This window comes from Mustelus asterias, chromosome 23, assembly GCF_964213995.1.
Source record: "Mustelus asterias chromosome 23, sMusAst1.hap1.1, whole genome shotgun sequence".
Taxonomy (NCBI): domain Eukaryota; kingdom Metazoa; phylum Chordata; class Chondrichthyes; order Carcharhiniformes; family Triakidae; genus Mustelus; species Mustelus asterias.
The window spans coordinates 19,769,932-19,787,852 of NC_135823.1; the positions used below are offsets into that span (position 1 = coordinate 19,769,932).

The 17,921-nt window shown below is 41.5% G+C and overlaps 1 protein-coding gene across 6 annotated transcripts in view; it reads right to left on the bottom strand.

The window, feature by feature from the left end:
• Positions 1-11,384: 11,384 nt before the first annotated feature.
• Positions 11,385-17,921, bottom strand: part of ttyh3a (tweety family member 3a) — a 175,313-nt gene continuing 168,776 nt past the window's right edge. For all 6 annotated transcript variants that reach the window (XM_078240067.1, XM_078240070.1, XM_078240068.1 and 3 more), the window contains one exon: positions 11,385-11,883. In XM_078240067.1, coding sequence (XP_078096193.1) covers positions 11,818-11,883 — 66 coding nt within the window. In that variant the 3' untranslated portion in view covers positions 11,385-11,817. The remainder of the gene's footprint in view (positions 11,884-17,921) is intronic.

The following is a 17,921-nucleotide window of genomic DNA, read 5'->3' on the forward strand; positions in this document are numbered from 1 at the left end:
TTGGTTCCTGGACTGTTAATGCCTTGAATTTTAATTCTCTCCTTGGGCCTGTCTGTCCCCATCTTGAACTTTCTTCAGCCGTACAATTCTCCGGTAATTCTGTGCACCCACATTCCTTCGCTCCCACCACTGGTGCCTTCAGCTGTCCAGGCTTCAAGTTCTAGAATTCTCCCCCTGAATCTCTTTGAGATTCTCCTTAAAACTGAATGCTTTAATAGGCTTTGGGTCACCAACTTATATGTTTAAGGTGAGAGGGGAGAGATACAAAAGGATCCAGAGGGGCAATTCTTTCCACATAGAGAGTGGTGAATGTCTGGAACAAGCTGCCAGAGGTAGTAGTAGAGGTGGGTACAATTTTGTCTTTTAAAAAGCATTTAGACAGTTACATAGGTAAGATGGGTATAGAGGAATATGGGCCAAATGCGTGTAATTGGGACTAGCTTAGTGGTAAAAAATGGGCGGCATGGAGAAGTTGGGCTGAAGGGCCTGTTTCCATGCTGTAAACCTCTATGACTCTACTTGGGTCCTTCTTTGCCTCACAGGGGCGGAGTTGTATAACCCTTCCCGCTGACAGGATCTTCCAGGCTCGCCGAAGTCAATAGACTTTTTAATGGCTCACTCTATTTTCCAGCCCCATCCCCACTGAGACAGGGCTGTAAAGTTCCACCCCCTTGCCAATATTTCTCTGGTTGTGCACCTGAGTAGCAACTTTGGAGGTTTTAGTACTCTGAAAGTACCCACACAGCAGCAAGTTTATATTTCAATGGCTGGAGGGTACTTGAGGGCGTTCTAAAATCGTGACTTTAAAAACATAAGTCCTCTTCAATTTTAAGGGGAGGCATTTATCTGCCCAACCACGGCCTGTTTTCCAGCTGCAAAGGTGACAACCAGCGATGTCCGTTGCATTTACCACAACTCATCTGACCCGTCGCTGAGGAACCCGCTGTGGCGGGCACAGGGTCACCTTCGGTGGGTCTGGAAGATCCTGCCGGCAGAAAGGACTGGAAAATCCTGCTCTAGGTATTGGTAAATTAAATGATTTTGCACTTGAGGCTGTAGAGCGAAGGTCCATTGGATTGGTGTCTGGGATGAAGTGATTGTCCTGTGGTGAAATTGGGTCATAGTCTCTGGAGTTTAGAAGAATGAGAGACAATCTACAAAATTGTGAAGGAGCTTTGACAGGGTGGATGCTGAGAGGGTCTTTCTGCTGACTACGGGGGTGGGGGAGGGGGGGGCGGGCGGGGGGATCCAGAGCACGGGGGCACAGTCTCAGCATAAGGAGACCATCATTTCGGACTCCGATGAGAAGAAATTACTTCACTCAGAGGGTTGTGAATCTTTGGAATTCTCTCCCCCAGAGGGATGTGAATGGTCCATCGGTGAATATATTCTCTTGGAGAATTAAGGGATTTGAGGAATGTAATGACTCAGGAGGCCCGACTGGAAAGGAACACAGTTTATTACAGAATGCAAAATAAAACCGCTACCACAGTGTACACACACACTAGACCCCGCCTGGGACTGCAGTTCAGCAGGCCCAGTCCCGGGCCTGCCTTATAAAAGGCTCAGTGAATGAGTTTCAGCTGGGCAGGCCACTGCCTGTTACCAGGGGAACTCATACTCGGCGAGCCCTACAGGGAGGTCAATCAGTGATTCCCTAGGGACCTCGTGGGGGTTAATCACAGAGAGAAGACAGGAAAATGGATTTGAAACCCAAAATCAGCCATGATTATATTGCATGGCGAAGCAGGCTCGATGGACCAAATGGCCTGCTCCTGCTCCTAGCTCTGGTGTCCCTGTGATTTCCACAGCTTTCCTTCTCAGCAATTTTTTTGTTGATAGATGTTTGCAAACAATATTCAGCTTCGTGTGGTAGGTTAATGCTCCGTCAAATCGATGTTTGATGGGCAACGAGACTAAACCTTGCTGTTCATGGTGGAATCACTTTCTCATTCCATTGTGTCTGCTGCCCTCTGCTGCCAGTTTGAAGCAATGGCCCCAGATTTATTCAAAACCCTGCCAAACATTGTGAACCACTTGAATCCTTCGTGAGCAGCTAATGTCACTGAGTGTATGTGAAACTGGTCTTTGTCAACGGATGTCAATCAATTCAGCTGCTTCTTGACTTTTGCCCTGCTGTAATATTACAAAATATTAGTGCAGGCCTCTGTCGAGTTTCATTCCAGGCCAGACTATTGTAGTGAGTGTCCTCTGCTGACTGCAAACAGGATTGAGACTGTTCGGCCACCTACAACAGTTCACCCAATGCCTTGCCTCCATACTGCCATTCGAGACCTTTCACTTAATGAACTGCCCCAAGGGGCAAGTGTTGGGTATCAAACAAGAAAATGTTGGCGATAGTGAGTGATGATATGGCCAAGTAGACAAAATTGAATGAATAATGAGAGATGGCAAGTTGAAGATTTATTAAGCGGGTTTGAGAGTATTGGACAAGGGTTTGCAGCAGAAGGGTAGTGTATTGGTAGAAAGTGCAGAAACTAAGGGTACGATCGTCCCAAAATTGCACATGGTAGGATCAGGCGAGGGGTAAAACTGGCTGGATTCACAGACACACCTTCCCTCACCTCGTTTAATGGCACTCTGTGCAATTCCAGAGTGCTGGAGGGGCGGGGCCTAAACATGTCGGTAACTCTGGGATTCTGAGATTGGGACCTCTTTATTAGAGGGCGCCCCAGTCTCAAAGTTAAATTTAAGGCACCCTCTCCTCCACCGATTGAGATCAGGACCCCCTTCCCACCACAATGCCAACATCAGGGCAGCTCCCCCCCCCCCCCCCCCACAAACATCAGGGCTCTCCCCTCTCTCCCCCACCACACATAAGGGGAACCTTGTCACCCGCCAATGGAAGGGGGGTAAAAGTCCCATTAGAATTCCCTTTGCACTGCCCCCTTCACATGCCACCTTGGCACTGCTAGGTAGCCATCTTGCCCCTCAACCCCCTGGGCCCCCACTACAGGCTCCTTTGTGTCCCCGGTGTTGGCATCACAACTGGTTTTCGCCTTTGAAGACCAGCAGTGATTCACGGTGGTGTGACATCACAGTCTGGGAGGGGAGGATGCATTGTGGGCAGACACTATGGCGTCCAGTCCTGTAATCACATTTTAATTTATTACAATATATCTAAATCAGGTTTATGCACCTTATGTCACTGGCTGGGGAGTGGGGGCGGGAGGGGGTGTGTGATCTCAAACTGAGATCTCGCCAGCCCAAATCCTGTTTCTAGCTGCTCGCGAGACCTAGCAGCCATTATAGGATATGCGCCTGCGGCCAATCACAGAGTTTTCGACCATATTGACGAGGGCTCACAGCTAAGGGAGTAGAAGCCATTTGAGGTGAGCTGATTACAATGTGGTGCTTTGGGATCAGGGGAGGGTAGTGCGGAGGGTTACCAACTCTTCAGGATTGGGCCAGGAATCTCCAGGCCATGGCTATATGATCATGTGGATCTTTATCTGGACAAACAGTCCCATAGGGAGCCACATGAACTATTTTAGTTGCAATTGTTGTGAAGATGAGTAATTGTAGATTGGTGTTCGTAAAATTGTAAAATGCTGGGGAGAAAGCATTGTGTGGTCCCTTTAAAAGGTGGAGCTTTTTCTGTGCTTAGAAAATTTAAAAAATGTGAGTACATATAGAGAACTCAGACTGAAACATTTGTATCGGAAGGCCAAGCAGCAGCATTACCAAGGCAACAGGCGTTCAGGCATTTGAATTGTTTGAATTCAGCCAATCAATTTGAATTAGGGCACCTAGATACCAAGAACCTATTAAATTTAATCCATCTTGGCAACCAAGGACCAATCCTATTATGGGGTGGGTATTGATATGTCGTCACAGGAAGGAGGCGGTGCGACAGAGCAGGAGAGCAACTGCCACCTCTCATAGCTTTTAGCTCAAAGCCTCATCTAGATAGCAAAGAATCATCAACAGAGAAGGCCCAGAATATTCCGGAAGAGACAAAACCCGGTTGTAATTTAGAGAGTGACTAAAATTCTATTTTCTTTTTGTTAATGAATGGGAATTGTATTTATCTGAACTGCATTCCATTAGAATCATGGTTTATTGGGTTTGTTAATAGCTTAGTTAACCTGTTCACTGTTAGTTAGATCAATAAATTGTTACTTGTTGACTTTAGAGTGTGTGTCAGGGAGTTATTTTTATTTAACCACTAAAAGTTGCTGAAGAACACATTGTACCACTACACACTCTCATAACAGATTATGAAGTGAGGTACTCCTCTTTGAGTGGTTAGGTGTTAGTTCTCGGGGCCGGTGGGGCGGGGGGGGGGGGGGGATTCCACCTCCGATTCATAACACAATGTTCTGAAAGTGAAGGGGGTTTGTCAGGTAGAAATGTTCTCTTTTAAATTTAAGCTCATAAATTTCTATTTGATACTCCCCAGCCTAGCCATTGGATCAGATCTTAGGTCCTCAATGAATAGCTGGCATCGGTCCTCATCCAGGAAGGAAATGCAGTAAAACAGGAAGAGATCACCGTGAGCTTCCAACCACGGATGCTGCCTGACCTGCCGAGTTTTTCCAGCTTTATGTTATTTCAAATTTCCAGCCTCTATTAAATTGCTATCATGCTGTGACAATGTCATGTGAATGTACCTTTAAGAAAGGTTTTTTAAACAATATGCAGCTTACAGCTTCAGCAGTCATTTGGAGGTGGAGCTAAGCTGTAGCAGTCAGGTGATAGGGTTTTCATTTCCTTTGCGGCAGTCAGGTGATAGGGATTTTTTTCTTTTGGGCTTTCAGTTTCGTTTTGGGGAGTGTGCGTTGGAAGCAGTTTAACAGCAAGCTAAGAAGCAGTCTCCATCTCTCCCTGTTCTTCTTTTTGTTTGGTTCTGAAACTGTTATCAGTTAGCTGAAGGAGAGGCTTATTGCGACCCTGCCTTAAAGAAGCTGTGTTTTGGGAAACAGATTCGACTACAACCTCTTCTGAGTTTCTTCACAGGGGATTTTCAGCATTCAACCCAGGAGGCTGGATTCCTGTAACAAGTGGACATTAACCTGTGCTGTGTTGTGCTTATTTGGAGGAGTTTGTGTATTGGATGTTGACTTTGGTTGGAATACATTAGAGACATTTCCTTAAGAGTTATACACTATCGTGGTTGTTGCGTTTCTTGTTTGTAATTGTTAAAAGTTCTTGCTAATGGTCTTACTGTACATGTCAACAATATTCTTAATTTAGCTTTGTTTTTGATAAAAGCTCCTAGTGGGTCATTTCAATCACACTTGAAGTGAAACCTCATGCTCATCCTAGCCAAATTGAATGTAAAACATTACAGGTCAGACGAGCTTCATGGAGTACCTTTAAATATCCAAACCTGACTTGTAACAATAGTAGTGATATTGAATGCGATAAATTTAGATATAAAAGGGTACTTAAAAGGTTGAGAGCACTCAAAAGTGAAGGCACTTGATAGAAATGTAGGAGCATAGGGAATCACAGAACCCTCAGTGCAGGAAGAGGCCATTTGGCGCATCAAGTCTGCACTGACAACAATCCCACCCAGGCCCCATGTCCCACGTATTTATCCTGCTAATCCCCCTGATGCTATGGGGCAATTCAGCATGGCCAATCCACCTAACCATACAACTTTGGATTGTGGGAGGAAACCAGAGCACCTGGAGCAAACCCACGCAGACACGGGGAGAACGTACAAACTCCACACAGTCACCCATGGCCAGAATCGAACCAGAGACTCTGGTGCTGTGAGGCAGCAGTGCTAACCCACTGTGCCACCAGCTGTAGGAGCAGGAGTAAGCCTATTGGACAATAAAACCTGCCACGCCATTCAAATCAATCATGGCTGATCCTCTAGCTCTTTAACACCATTTTCCTCACAGTATCCCCATATCCCTTGAAGTCATTCCGGGAAAAAGCTCAAGATCACTGAGGAAGGGATGGAAGTTAGAGAACTGGGCACAACTTTCAATCTCCTTTCAACACAGAAGTGATGCCGGAGAACTGGAGAATTTCAAATGCTGCACCCTGATCACAAAACAGGTCAGGGAACGTTTGGAGACAATGAGTGCAATCTTACCGGCTGTTCCTGTACTAATGTCTCAAACAACTTCTTCCCTGCTGCCATCAGACCTTTGAATAGGCCTACCTTGTATTAAGTTGATCTTTCTCTACACCCTATGACTGTAACACTACATTCTACACCCTCTCCTTCCCTATGTACAGTATGCTTTGTCTATATAGTGCACAAGAAACAATACTTTTCACTGTATCCCAGAACATGTAACAATAATAAATCAAATCAAAAAAACATACACTGCTGACTTAATGTTAAATTACATTTTGACCTTTGCATCAGTTGTATTGAGAATTTGCTTTTAGTTGTCATGTGGATCCATCGATGAAGCGAGTAGGGTGGTCTAGGTGCGAGACAAAATCCAGTGGCACACCCCCTCACAAGTTGAAGATATGCCTCCCCAGATCGGCTTTCGCCTCAACGAAATATTATTTTTGGGATTGGGTGGGGGACTGGGGAGGCTAGCAATGAGATCAGAGTTGAGGGTGTCAGAGTTTTGATACTCCTTCTGGTTTGAAGGGCTATGTCCCCAGCTGTCTTGATGCCTGCGAGGAGAACCCGAAATAATGTAAAAGCTATTGGGACCACTAGATTCTGACCATTGTTTTGCAATGGGCAGCTCCTTCTGGTTTTAATATCACTGCTAAAAAGGGAAAAGATGATTCTTAAATATTTTTCTGCTTAAATGTTTGAAGCCAGGAGAACCAACATGAACTTATGTTTGACTTGTTCATGTGTAAAGATGGATTGGATAAATGGGTGTTTGAGGCAGGATGTTCCACCCATAGGGCAGCAAGAATTTAACAAATGCTAGGTTTCTGACATTGCTGACCAAGTGTTTATTGGGTAGTCTTGATGAGGTGATAACGGGACTCAGCCTATGTGGTGAAAGTATTGCCACGGCATTGTTCAGCTAAGGTGGTCCAGGATTTTGACCCAGTTTTCTTTGTCATTCTTTCATGGTCAAAGTGGAGATGGCATGAGATTTTATTTATTAGTGTCACAAGTAGGCTTATGTTAACATGACAATGAACTTAGTGTGAAAATCCCCCCAGTTGCCACATTCCAGCGCCTGTTCGGGTACACGGAGGGAGAATTTAGCGTAGCCAATGCACCTAACCAGCATGTCTTTTGGGCTGTGGGAGGAAACCGGAACACCCAAAGGAAACCCACACAGACACAGGGAGAACGTGCAGACTCCACACAGACCGTGACCCAAGCCGTGTCCCTGGTGCTGTGAGGCAGCAGTGCCAACCACCGTGCCACCATGGAGAGAGACTTGGAGCTAATAGTGTCCTCCTGCAGTTACTGCCCTTGACCTTCTGGACGGTGTTCTCAGGCTGTAGAAGAAGCAGAAATGAAGCCAGATGCCGTCCCACTATGACATGCTGGCATTTTCCATGAGAAGCGTCTGTCTAAATCAGACCATTGTATTAATAAGGGAGGGTTGTTGCCTTGCGCTGAAGCCAGAAGGGATGACGACGTGCAATTGGCAAGTCCAACAAACTTTATTAGTTTCATTTTGAAAACATTGAGTTCAAGCTCATGGGAACCACAGGTTTGACATTTACAACATTTTACTCATTGGAAAAAAAGATTTTGTTTTAAAATGTTATAAATCTATTAAGAGCTAGAGCAATTCTTAGCAAAAATAATAAAAAGAGCAATAGTACATAGGATCATTTATCATTTCTTTTAAATCAAAAAAAAATGCTGTTTTAAAAACAGGCTCCACAAAACTACACTAGTACTAGTTACTACAATTACCAGTTTTAAGTTACATATTAAGTAAAAATTGAAGCAGTATGTTACACAACAAATAGTTTGAAATGGTTAAAAAAGTGCATTGAGGCAAATTACATTTCACCAATCAACGCCCATTGTTCGTGCAAGAGATATTCATTTGTGGATATAGCTTTCTACAAATGATAAAATTTCTATTAAAACACTTAAGGATTGTCACACTAATACGACAGAGTAACTCTGGTTCACAATGTAACTAAATAGATTATACAGGACTCACATTTTTTTACATTTCAAAATTTTCACCTGCCAGCATTTTCTAATAATTTCAAATATTGGTGAACTACATCTGAAATTAAAGTTCCAGATCAATTGTGTTGGAACTGCAATCATTTAACCTATTGAATAAAACTTAAAAAATGATTAAAATCTCTTTTTTTTTGGGAAAAAAAAGGGAGTTTGATGTAAACAAAAGTGAGTTTTGCTGCTTACAGGGAAGGCAAGAAAGTTGTGACAGGGTCCATGTGAAACGTGGCTGAATTCGGGACACAAATTTTGAAGTTTAAGCTTAAAAATCTTTACTATGTAAATAGGTTGTGTGTAATAATCACTTTGTACTAGATGCTTCAATTCCGTCCACTGCTGTAATGGCAGGTATCACATTCAATGTGGCTACTGAGTAAATTGTCACCCAGTAAAGGCACATCATATCATTGCGTAGCCTCACAAAGGCAACATCTACATGCCCGAGCTACCTTTCGCTACCCCAATTCCAATCTCCCATCAGCAGTTAACCTTAAGGCCTTCTGGAAATTTTATTAAACAAACCTATTATTTTAATCTCACCTTGTGAGCAGGGAATCGATTAGACAATATACATAAAGGTAGGGCAAACAGCCACTGATCTTGCAAATGTTGCTGCTGCTTTCCACTGACCCTGGTCACAAAAGTAACCTGTTCATTTGAAATGGAATTTTTGGCAAAACAACAAAAATGCTGGTCGGAAATTCAAACATCCATCAGTACTCGAGTCCCCATACTAGCAAGAGAATACATTAAGTACTACATAAACAGTATGGCACTACAAGGTTAAATCTGCAGTGCTTAGGAAATTCACAGCAAATATCTTACAATCACCACAAGGTCTGGGTTGATGGTCAATTTTACACCCTGGTGTCTCCAGCATTCACATTTTCAAGGTTGCATGGTTGGTTATGTGCTTTCCCAGGTGTAAAAAGATAAAACTGTGGAAACCCACGTGTCACAGAATTAAAACATTTGTGCTTCTGAAAGTGATCGAGAATAAGTGCATACTTGCAGCTGAGTACACCAATCTTCTTTTGATTATCCTGCAGATCAGGCTGAACAAAGTGGTGAACATGTCCACTTTTTGATCGACGGACAGAACTTAAAACAAAATTATTACAGAAACCCCGTCAGCAACACAGTGCACAATGAATTCAAGCTCAACCTTTAATTCCCTTCCCCACATCCAAGTAATATTTGACTACTACATTTCATGCGATGAACTGTAAAAACATGTTGGGTTTTATTTTCACACATTGTAAATTTCGATGTTGGTTTTTATAGTGAAGAACGTATGTCTTGCTACTGCAGGATGTGGTTCAGTTTTTTTTGAAGCACAATTTGAGCGCGTCACTCTATTCGAGGAAAAGGATCAGTATTTTACGGAATATCTTGTATGTAACCTTTTGACTTTAGGAAAGTTGAATCAGACATGGGTACCCATTTGGAACTACGCTGGTTGGTGGCAAAGCTACATCTCGGCGCAGAACTGGAGGGAAGGGAATCTAAACTGAAGTAGGATCATGTCAATGTTAAAACTGGTTGACTGGTGAAAGCTAGCTTCTGTACTTCAATAAGCTAAACAAGGCATGTTTGTGTTTTAGGAGTTTCCAATCCAGCTTTTACTTTGGTGCATAACGGTTTTATTCGTCAATTGAGTATTACCGCATTTACCACATTCCTGTCAAAATTACTGCAGAAATGTTCCACTATAGAGATTACAAAAAAAAACATAATAGACCTAGGCATGAAGTGATTAAACATGGTTCAGTTATTGGAACAATTCTTCCAAAAAAAGAGTTTAGAAAATATTATTAATTTTATTTATGCTAGCACCCAGGAGCAACTAGGCCCAATTTATTTTACCCCGGAACTGAATCCACGGATTGTTGGAAAGATAACAGCAGCACTATGATTTCCAAGTGTTGTTGAGATGGATTATTCAGATGTTAAGAGCAAGGTAGCGTTGTGTTATACTTTTTCCACAAGAACGGGACTGGGATGAGGGCTAGACCTCTGGAATGTTTCATTCAGGAATCTGTGGCATGTTATTACTCAGCTATTAGCTGGAGAGAAGTAGGAAGAGAACAGATTAAATGACCTTGTTTTAAAGAATCCTCCAGCGATTAGACACCTTGCCTTAAGTTTGAGCACTTTAATTCCAAACGTCCTTTTCACACTAAACAAAACTGCTCAAACTCCAACAAAGTTGGAATGTTTCTTCTTGAATCTGAATGACAGAACTGCCATACTGTGTTCTATAAATAGCCGATTAGATTGTTAAACAGCACCATCGCTAAACATCAGCGGAAACAATGAACAGTGGATTGTCACGATTCAGGCTTGTGGTTACTTCATCTTTCAATACAGCAATAATTGAGGAAGAAAAAAAAACTTTGAAGCTTTTGATTTACCTAACCGATAAAATTAAATGATTCTATTCTTAATATCGCACTAATTAAACTGTGTATTAATAGTCCACAAAACTGAGTCTTACAGGAAAATGCAGCTACTCTATTATCCGCAAGGACGTTATATCCTCAAGTGGTTAGATGCATTGATATGTTTCCAGTAATGTACAACTTTGAGCCAATTTAAACTCATTAAAATCAGGTGATACATAATAATGTCTGTGCAGGTCAAAGCATGAGAAATTGCACCTTAAATAAAATTAAAACAAAATGGAAGCAAAACTACAGGTACTGCATAATACTGCGATATAATTAAAAAATATATCAAAAAGAGTACTGGAAGGGATCTTTTGTGCAACAGATTAAAACGTTTGCGAAGCAATACTGAAAACATGCACCTGTTAGGACTGGACATTTTCCGGTGTAAATTTCTTTTAAGCTTTAGAGAACCATTTCTAATCCAGAAGTTACGACACATGCATTTCCAGTGATAACTAGAACCGGATTAACCACATTGATTAGCTACCTAAGTTTGCTGGCTTTCAGAGCTTTAGTGCATTTTCCCAATATTTACACAAAATTTCTGTGGCAATATATGCCATTATCACAGATAAAACATCCCCTTTATATTCAACTTAAAGTGGTTAAAAGTGATATCACATCCATAGCAAACGTAAAAGACCACAGGTGTCACCATGAACTCAATAATGTCTCTCCACATTTCTATCTCTAATGTCTTCGAGATGCCACAATACTTTGAGCTTGTGACGATCATAAAACAATTAACATCAGCACTGCATTCTCATCATATTTTGGCATCCCATCTTGGTGAACTTCTCAAGATAAATACAAACTTTGCTTTGATCGGAATTATTGTTTATTGATCTACAGCGACTGGTGCACTTTACAATTATTACAACATGAAAACCAACCGGTACAGCTATCGTGGTCTTGTTCATACGGTGATAGACCGGTGCACCTAGATATCCTGACACCCCTGTTGCAATAATAGAAATGAGAGAACCTTAAACTGAAGCAAACTGGAATGATGTAAAATGTGATATCGGGACTGGTAAGGTTGTGCAGCATCTACAGATGTGACAGTACACACCCCAAAGCATTCATACCACAAGTTACTTTGGCAGAATTATCCATTCCTAGTAATCACTAATCTACCTATTGTTGTACAACTGATAGAATAGCGTTGCTCTCATTAAGTTAGTTTGACTGTATTAGTGGCATTGGACAAGCAGAAGTTCCAGTTTTTTTTCCTTTTCTCCTCAAGTCTTAGTGGATGCTGTTGGTTTCAGGCCTGTTTGTGGCGAGGTATTTGGCTCTCATGCTGTTTGAGTACTGTGAGGCAAGAGGAGAAACCATGTTAGCAAGGTCTATCAAATTTGCACAACAATTATTTAATAAGCTACATCATCTTTACCAATAGACTATTTCCTTCAATTTTCCATTTCACACTTGTGCAAATAGCGCGATTGAAAGAACTCAGTTTCTGTAAAATATTATTAATCGCTCCTCAATCCCCAATTATGAAGTGGTGGCCATAACATCCAAGTTGAACTCATTACATTTTGTAGGGAATAATCATCACAAATGTTGGAAGAGACGGATTTGTACATCAAGGAGGCCGAGATATAGAGAGTTTCAAGTTGGTGAAACAACAACCTTAAGCAACATGGGAAGACGTTGGCCTAGTGGTATTATCGCTAGACTATTAATCCAGAAACTCCGTTAATACTCTGGGGACCTGGGTTCGAATCCCACCACGGCAGCTGGTGGAGTTTGAATTCTGGAATTAAGAATCTACTGATGACCACGAATCCATTGTTGGAAAAATCCAACTGGTTCACTAATGTCCCTTAGGGAAGGAAATTTACCATCTTTACTTGGTCTGGCCTACACATGATTCCAGAACCACAGCAATGTGGTTGACTCTCAACTGCTCTCTGAAATGGCCCAGCAAACCACTTAGTTTCATGGGCAACCAAGGATGGGCAATAAATGTTGGCTAGCCAGTGGTGACCATGTCCCATGAATGAATAATAAAGAGGTTGTACTTAATGCCATCATGCTCATTAAAATGAATAGTGATGGTGGGATAGTATGTTACAAGTTTGTTTTGCAGAGGAGGTTGAACAAGTTTGCGATTAATTTCCTCACTAGAATGGGCACAGACTGCCTTTGATTACTGGCACTGACACCTTGCCCCAGGAACTTGGTGTTCGCCTTCAGATACCATTATTATGATAGTGGTCCGTTTGTAACAGAATGAGTACATGCATGGGGAAGGGGTGGCAAAAAGGCATCTCCGTACGTTCAAATCAGAATTGCATTTAAATCAGCAATCTTTTCTGCCTTTAAATATTTTCCTGTACTTGGATCATCTGGTATTGGAAGTGACAGAATGAAAAGAGCCAACACAAAGATCTCAGAATAAGGGGTAGATCATTTCAGACTGAGTTGAGGAGGAATTCTTTCACACAGAGGGTGAGGAATCTTGGGAATTCTCTACCCCCGAGGGCAGTGTAGACTCAGTTCATTGAGTACGTTCAAGACAGCAATCAATGGGATTGCTAGATATTAAAGATGTCAAGGGATACGGAATAGTGCAGGAAAATTATGTTGAGACGGATGATCTTCCAGGCTCCAGGGATGAATGACCTACTCCTATTTCCTATGTTCAATAAAGGATTTTAATGAAAATGATCAGCGACATATTACACAAAAATAAACTTCACCATGGCCACACACATTAAGAGGGTTATAGCAAACATAACTACAATAAAGGGGTAAAATTGTTTAAAAATATCCTCAGTTCTTACGATCGAAAGTAAAATGCTTTCAAAAATTAACGTAATTGTTTTATACATTTATAAACATAAGGGATGAGACACTATGTAATTAATCATCACAGAATTTGGCGGTTACTTTGTCTATATTCAAAGATAAAAGCCCAATGCTCAAATCATCTATACAATCATTCACCATACTGAAAGATGGAAACCTCAATTTTGTTCTCATGTACAGTGTGCCTATGGATTCCATTTAAAATGAACAGCACCAGAGTGAAGGATTAATTCACATTAGTTTATGGATTCTCACACAGATACAAAATGTTCTACTTCACAGCTATATAAAAAAAGGCAAACTGACGTCAAATAGTGCATATAAATGAGTAGAATTGATATTAGTGTAAACCGCAGGGCATAACGTTCAAAATGTAGGAAAGTTTTTTTCTTTACAACTAGCCAGTTGGTGACCATGTGAATAGTTATATCCCGCTAAAGAACAGTCAGCACGGATTCAGGAAGTTTAGCCAATATTCTGGGGGATTTAGAAAATATTTCTCGCCTAGTAGGCGAAAGGAAATGCTGCTCTCAGCTTTTCACAAGTTTCACATCCGTGTGAAAATTATTTTAAGGAATGAAAATATGATGCTGGCTACATAACCAGCTTAAATCAAGAAATGATACATGACCATAAATGGAAACTTGGATATGGAAAGAGATTACAGGCAGGGTGCACAAGCTCAGCTACTTGCTCCTTTTTAAAAAAGTAGTGAGGTGGGCAACGAGACAACTAGGTTCAGAAAGATTTCAATATTTTAAGTAACTGTGCCTGCGGGAGGGGAATTGCTGTTCAACGGCGTGGGGGGTGGGGGGGGGAGACGGTACGGATTCAATATGGATCAAGTGTAAATTTAGTATTTAGTGTGTGATCAAGGAACACGCATGCTTATTGGGCAATACTGGGAAGAGTTCACAAGCAAAGAGTTCTGTGGTTAATTGTAGATGACCTACAGAAACGTCAGTTCGCATTTCTGCTGCAGTTAAAAAGATCAGGAGGGAACAAAGTGTGCATTTATATAGCATCTTGGACAACCTCAGGAGGCCCCAGCGTGTATATAGGCGATTAAATACTAATTGAAGTGTGGTCACGGCTGTAAACGAGGTGAACACAGCCATCAATTTGCACACAGCAAGTTCCCAATGAGACAAACAACCAGACAATATTTCAGGGGATTAATGTTGGCCAGGACACAGAAATTTCCCTGTTGTCCTTTGAAACTTGCCAAAGGGTTTTTCAGGGTCCACTTGACAGAGCAGGCAAGGCAGCTGTTTATCATTTCAGTTGAAAGACAAATCAAAGTTGGAATAGTACTGTTATTATATCGAAGCGATTTTATAAACTAATCATGAAACATGGAATGACAGCATTTGGCAGTGTCTGTGCTGGGGCTTTCAAAGAACTATTTGATTCTTCCCACTCCCCAGAGCTTCATAAATGTTTCCCTTTCAAGTATTTATCCAATCCCCTTTTGAAAGTTATCAGTGAATCTGCTTCCAGCATAGTTCTGGGCAGCGAATTCTAGATCATAACTCTTAAAAACAAAAATCCTCATTGTGCCTCTGGTTCGTTTGTCATTTAGCTGAAATTTGTGCCCCTGGAAACAGTTTCTCCATCTTTACGCTGACAAAACCCTTCATGATTGTGATTAGAGTCATAGAGGTTCATAAAATTTTACAGCATGGAAACAGGCCCTTTGGCCCAACTTGTCCACGCCGCCCTTTATTTTTAAAACCCGAAGCTAGTCCCAATTGCCCACTTTTAGCCCATATCTCTCTATTCCCATCTTACCCATGTAACTGTCTAGATGCTTTTTAAAAGACAAAATTGTACCTGGCTCTACTACTGCCCCTGGCAGCTTGTTCCAGACACTCACCACCCTCTGTGTCAAGAAATTGCCCCTCTGGACACTTTTGTATCTCTCCCCTCTCACCTTAAACCTATGCCCTCTAGTTTTAGACTCTCCTACCTCTGAGAAAAGATATTGACTATCTAGCTGATCTGTGCCCTCATTATTTTATAGACTTCTATGGCTCTATTAAATCTCCCCTGAACTTTCTCTGCCTTTGGGGAAATACACTAGGAATGAAAAAGAAAAATGCCAGCCTTTATGCCAAGCGATGAAGTAGACATTACAAATAGGATCAAAATCTTTCTATACCTGACTAGGCATTGAATTTACCCACTTCAATTCCCTCTCCCGCACCATGTTCCCTCTGTTTATTTCTCAATCATTTACTCTCATTGATTAAGTAGCTACACGGATGCCCCATTGTGTGATTTATTAATGATCGTCCTGTATTTATGACCCCTGCTTCTGAACACCCCTGCAAAGTGGAAACAACATCTCGGTTTAAATGAAAAAACAACTTTCATAATCTCAAAAACGGCTATGAGATCATGGCTCAACCTTCTCCAGTCAGCAAGTACAGTCTCTCAATCAGCCAGCCATAGGATAGCAAAATGGCTCAATACACTTTTGACATCTTACCATACGTCATTTCAATTTAGTGTCCCCTAAAGTCAACTCTGGAAATTTTGCCAAGTGCAGCTACCTTAGCTAGATGAACAACTTTTCAAAAAATAGTAATATTTTAATTATTGTTTTCATGAATAAAAAGACAAAAGTCAGAAAGTTGCAATTGCTGGAAAACAACTAATATACAAAATGCTGTCAATATTAAATAGGAGAGAGAGAGAGAACAGGTAAGCTAATGTTTCAAAGATAGACCCTTCATCAGAATTGAACGCTGACAAGAGTTGAATCTGGAAATGTTATGTCAGCTGAATGCTCCTCAGATGCCAATCCATCGTCTCAGCATTTGCTTACACAAGATAACAATGTGCCCAGCTGATAAATATATCAATGACTGAGTTTTAACCTTCCCTGCTGGAGAATGGGTAACTATTGGAACTGGCCTCATCATACTTTGGCAATAATGGAATATAGTCCAGCTCCTGATCCCCATCTCTCAGAAGATGAAGGAATAGTGTAAGGTTTGGCTTTGCAGAGTTGAATATTCAATATCCAGACTCTCTCTCAGCACAAGTGGCAAAGACAATGGAGAACCACAAGTCATGATGTAACTGAGTGGAGTCACCCTTTAAACAAATGCTTATGGATCTTTCCCCTACCCCTTGCACAAACAGAAACCAACAATCCATATGCAACTGTTTTAAATATTGATGGCGATCATTTGTATTGTGTTAATTGCACGTAAATGAATGAATATTTTGACCCATTCAAATGCATTTTGAACACCCTCAATGTCAGAGCTTTGTTACCTTCCCCACAATTACAAATATTGATCAATCATTTTGTAATAAATTATCTTCTCACATCTGCTTGAACTTTAATTTCCACCAACGTAATTCTGTACCCTGTAGTTTTACCTGCCTGAAGTATTCAGCCTACACCCTAAGGTTTAGGATTTTCTCCTTAAATCTGTTCAGCATTGTACCTCCCTCTTCTCTACAAACCTTAAAACTCACTCCTTTGACCTGGTTTTAATTGTCTAGATCACACTCCAGTGAACTGTCTTGATTTATTTTCCCACATTTTTCTGTGTGATTGAGAGAGAAAAAAAATCAAATTTATTTCTCCTCATCCTTCTTAGCCTGTCTGCAGCCTTTTACATGATTAATCACACATTCCACTCTCCACGGTCATCCAGTTGGACGGGTTTGCGCTCGAGTGGTTCCATTCCTATGTAATAGCAATGTTTTCTCTTCCTGCACTGTGATTTCTGGTGTCCCTGAAGGATTGCTCCTTGGCCCATTTCTACTTTCCACCTACTTGCTGCTCCTCAATGACAGCATCCCAAAGCACCTTATTGTTACATGTACGTTGATGACACCGAGCTTCACAGCACCACCTCCACCTGCCAAATCATCAGATTGCTTATCCAACATCTTGTACTCAATGGCCTACTCCTGTGACCTGTGTTCCCATCTGAAAACTGGGATCAGTTAAGAGGAAAACTGAGAGGCATAAGCCCTACAGTGATGAGGAATAAAACAATAAAGTGGGATCTCATTGCGATTCATTGAAGAACAGAGAATTTAACTGAATGTCAACTTACATTAACATAGAACTAATAACAACAACGACTTGTATTTATGTAGCACTGTGAATATAAACCATCCCAAGAAGTGTTATGAAGCAAGACTAGACACAGGTAAGATTTGTGCAGATGGCCAAAATCTTGGTCAAAGATGTCTATTTTAAGGAGTGTGCCAAAGGAGGAAACAGAAGTAGGGAGCCACAGAGGATCATGGAAGGAATTACAGAACTTGAAGCCTAGGCAGTTACCAATGGTGGAGCAATTACAAACCGGAATGTTGAAGAATTAGATGAGTAGATACCTTGGAGGATTGTGAGTATAGAGGAGAGTACAGAGGTAGGGAGGGACGAGGATGGGAATTTTAAAATCAAACTGTTGATCAGGGCTCAATGTGGGTCAGCAGGTGAAGCATGATGGGAACAGGGCTTGGTGCGAATAAGAACACGGAGGGGAGAATTTTGGATGACA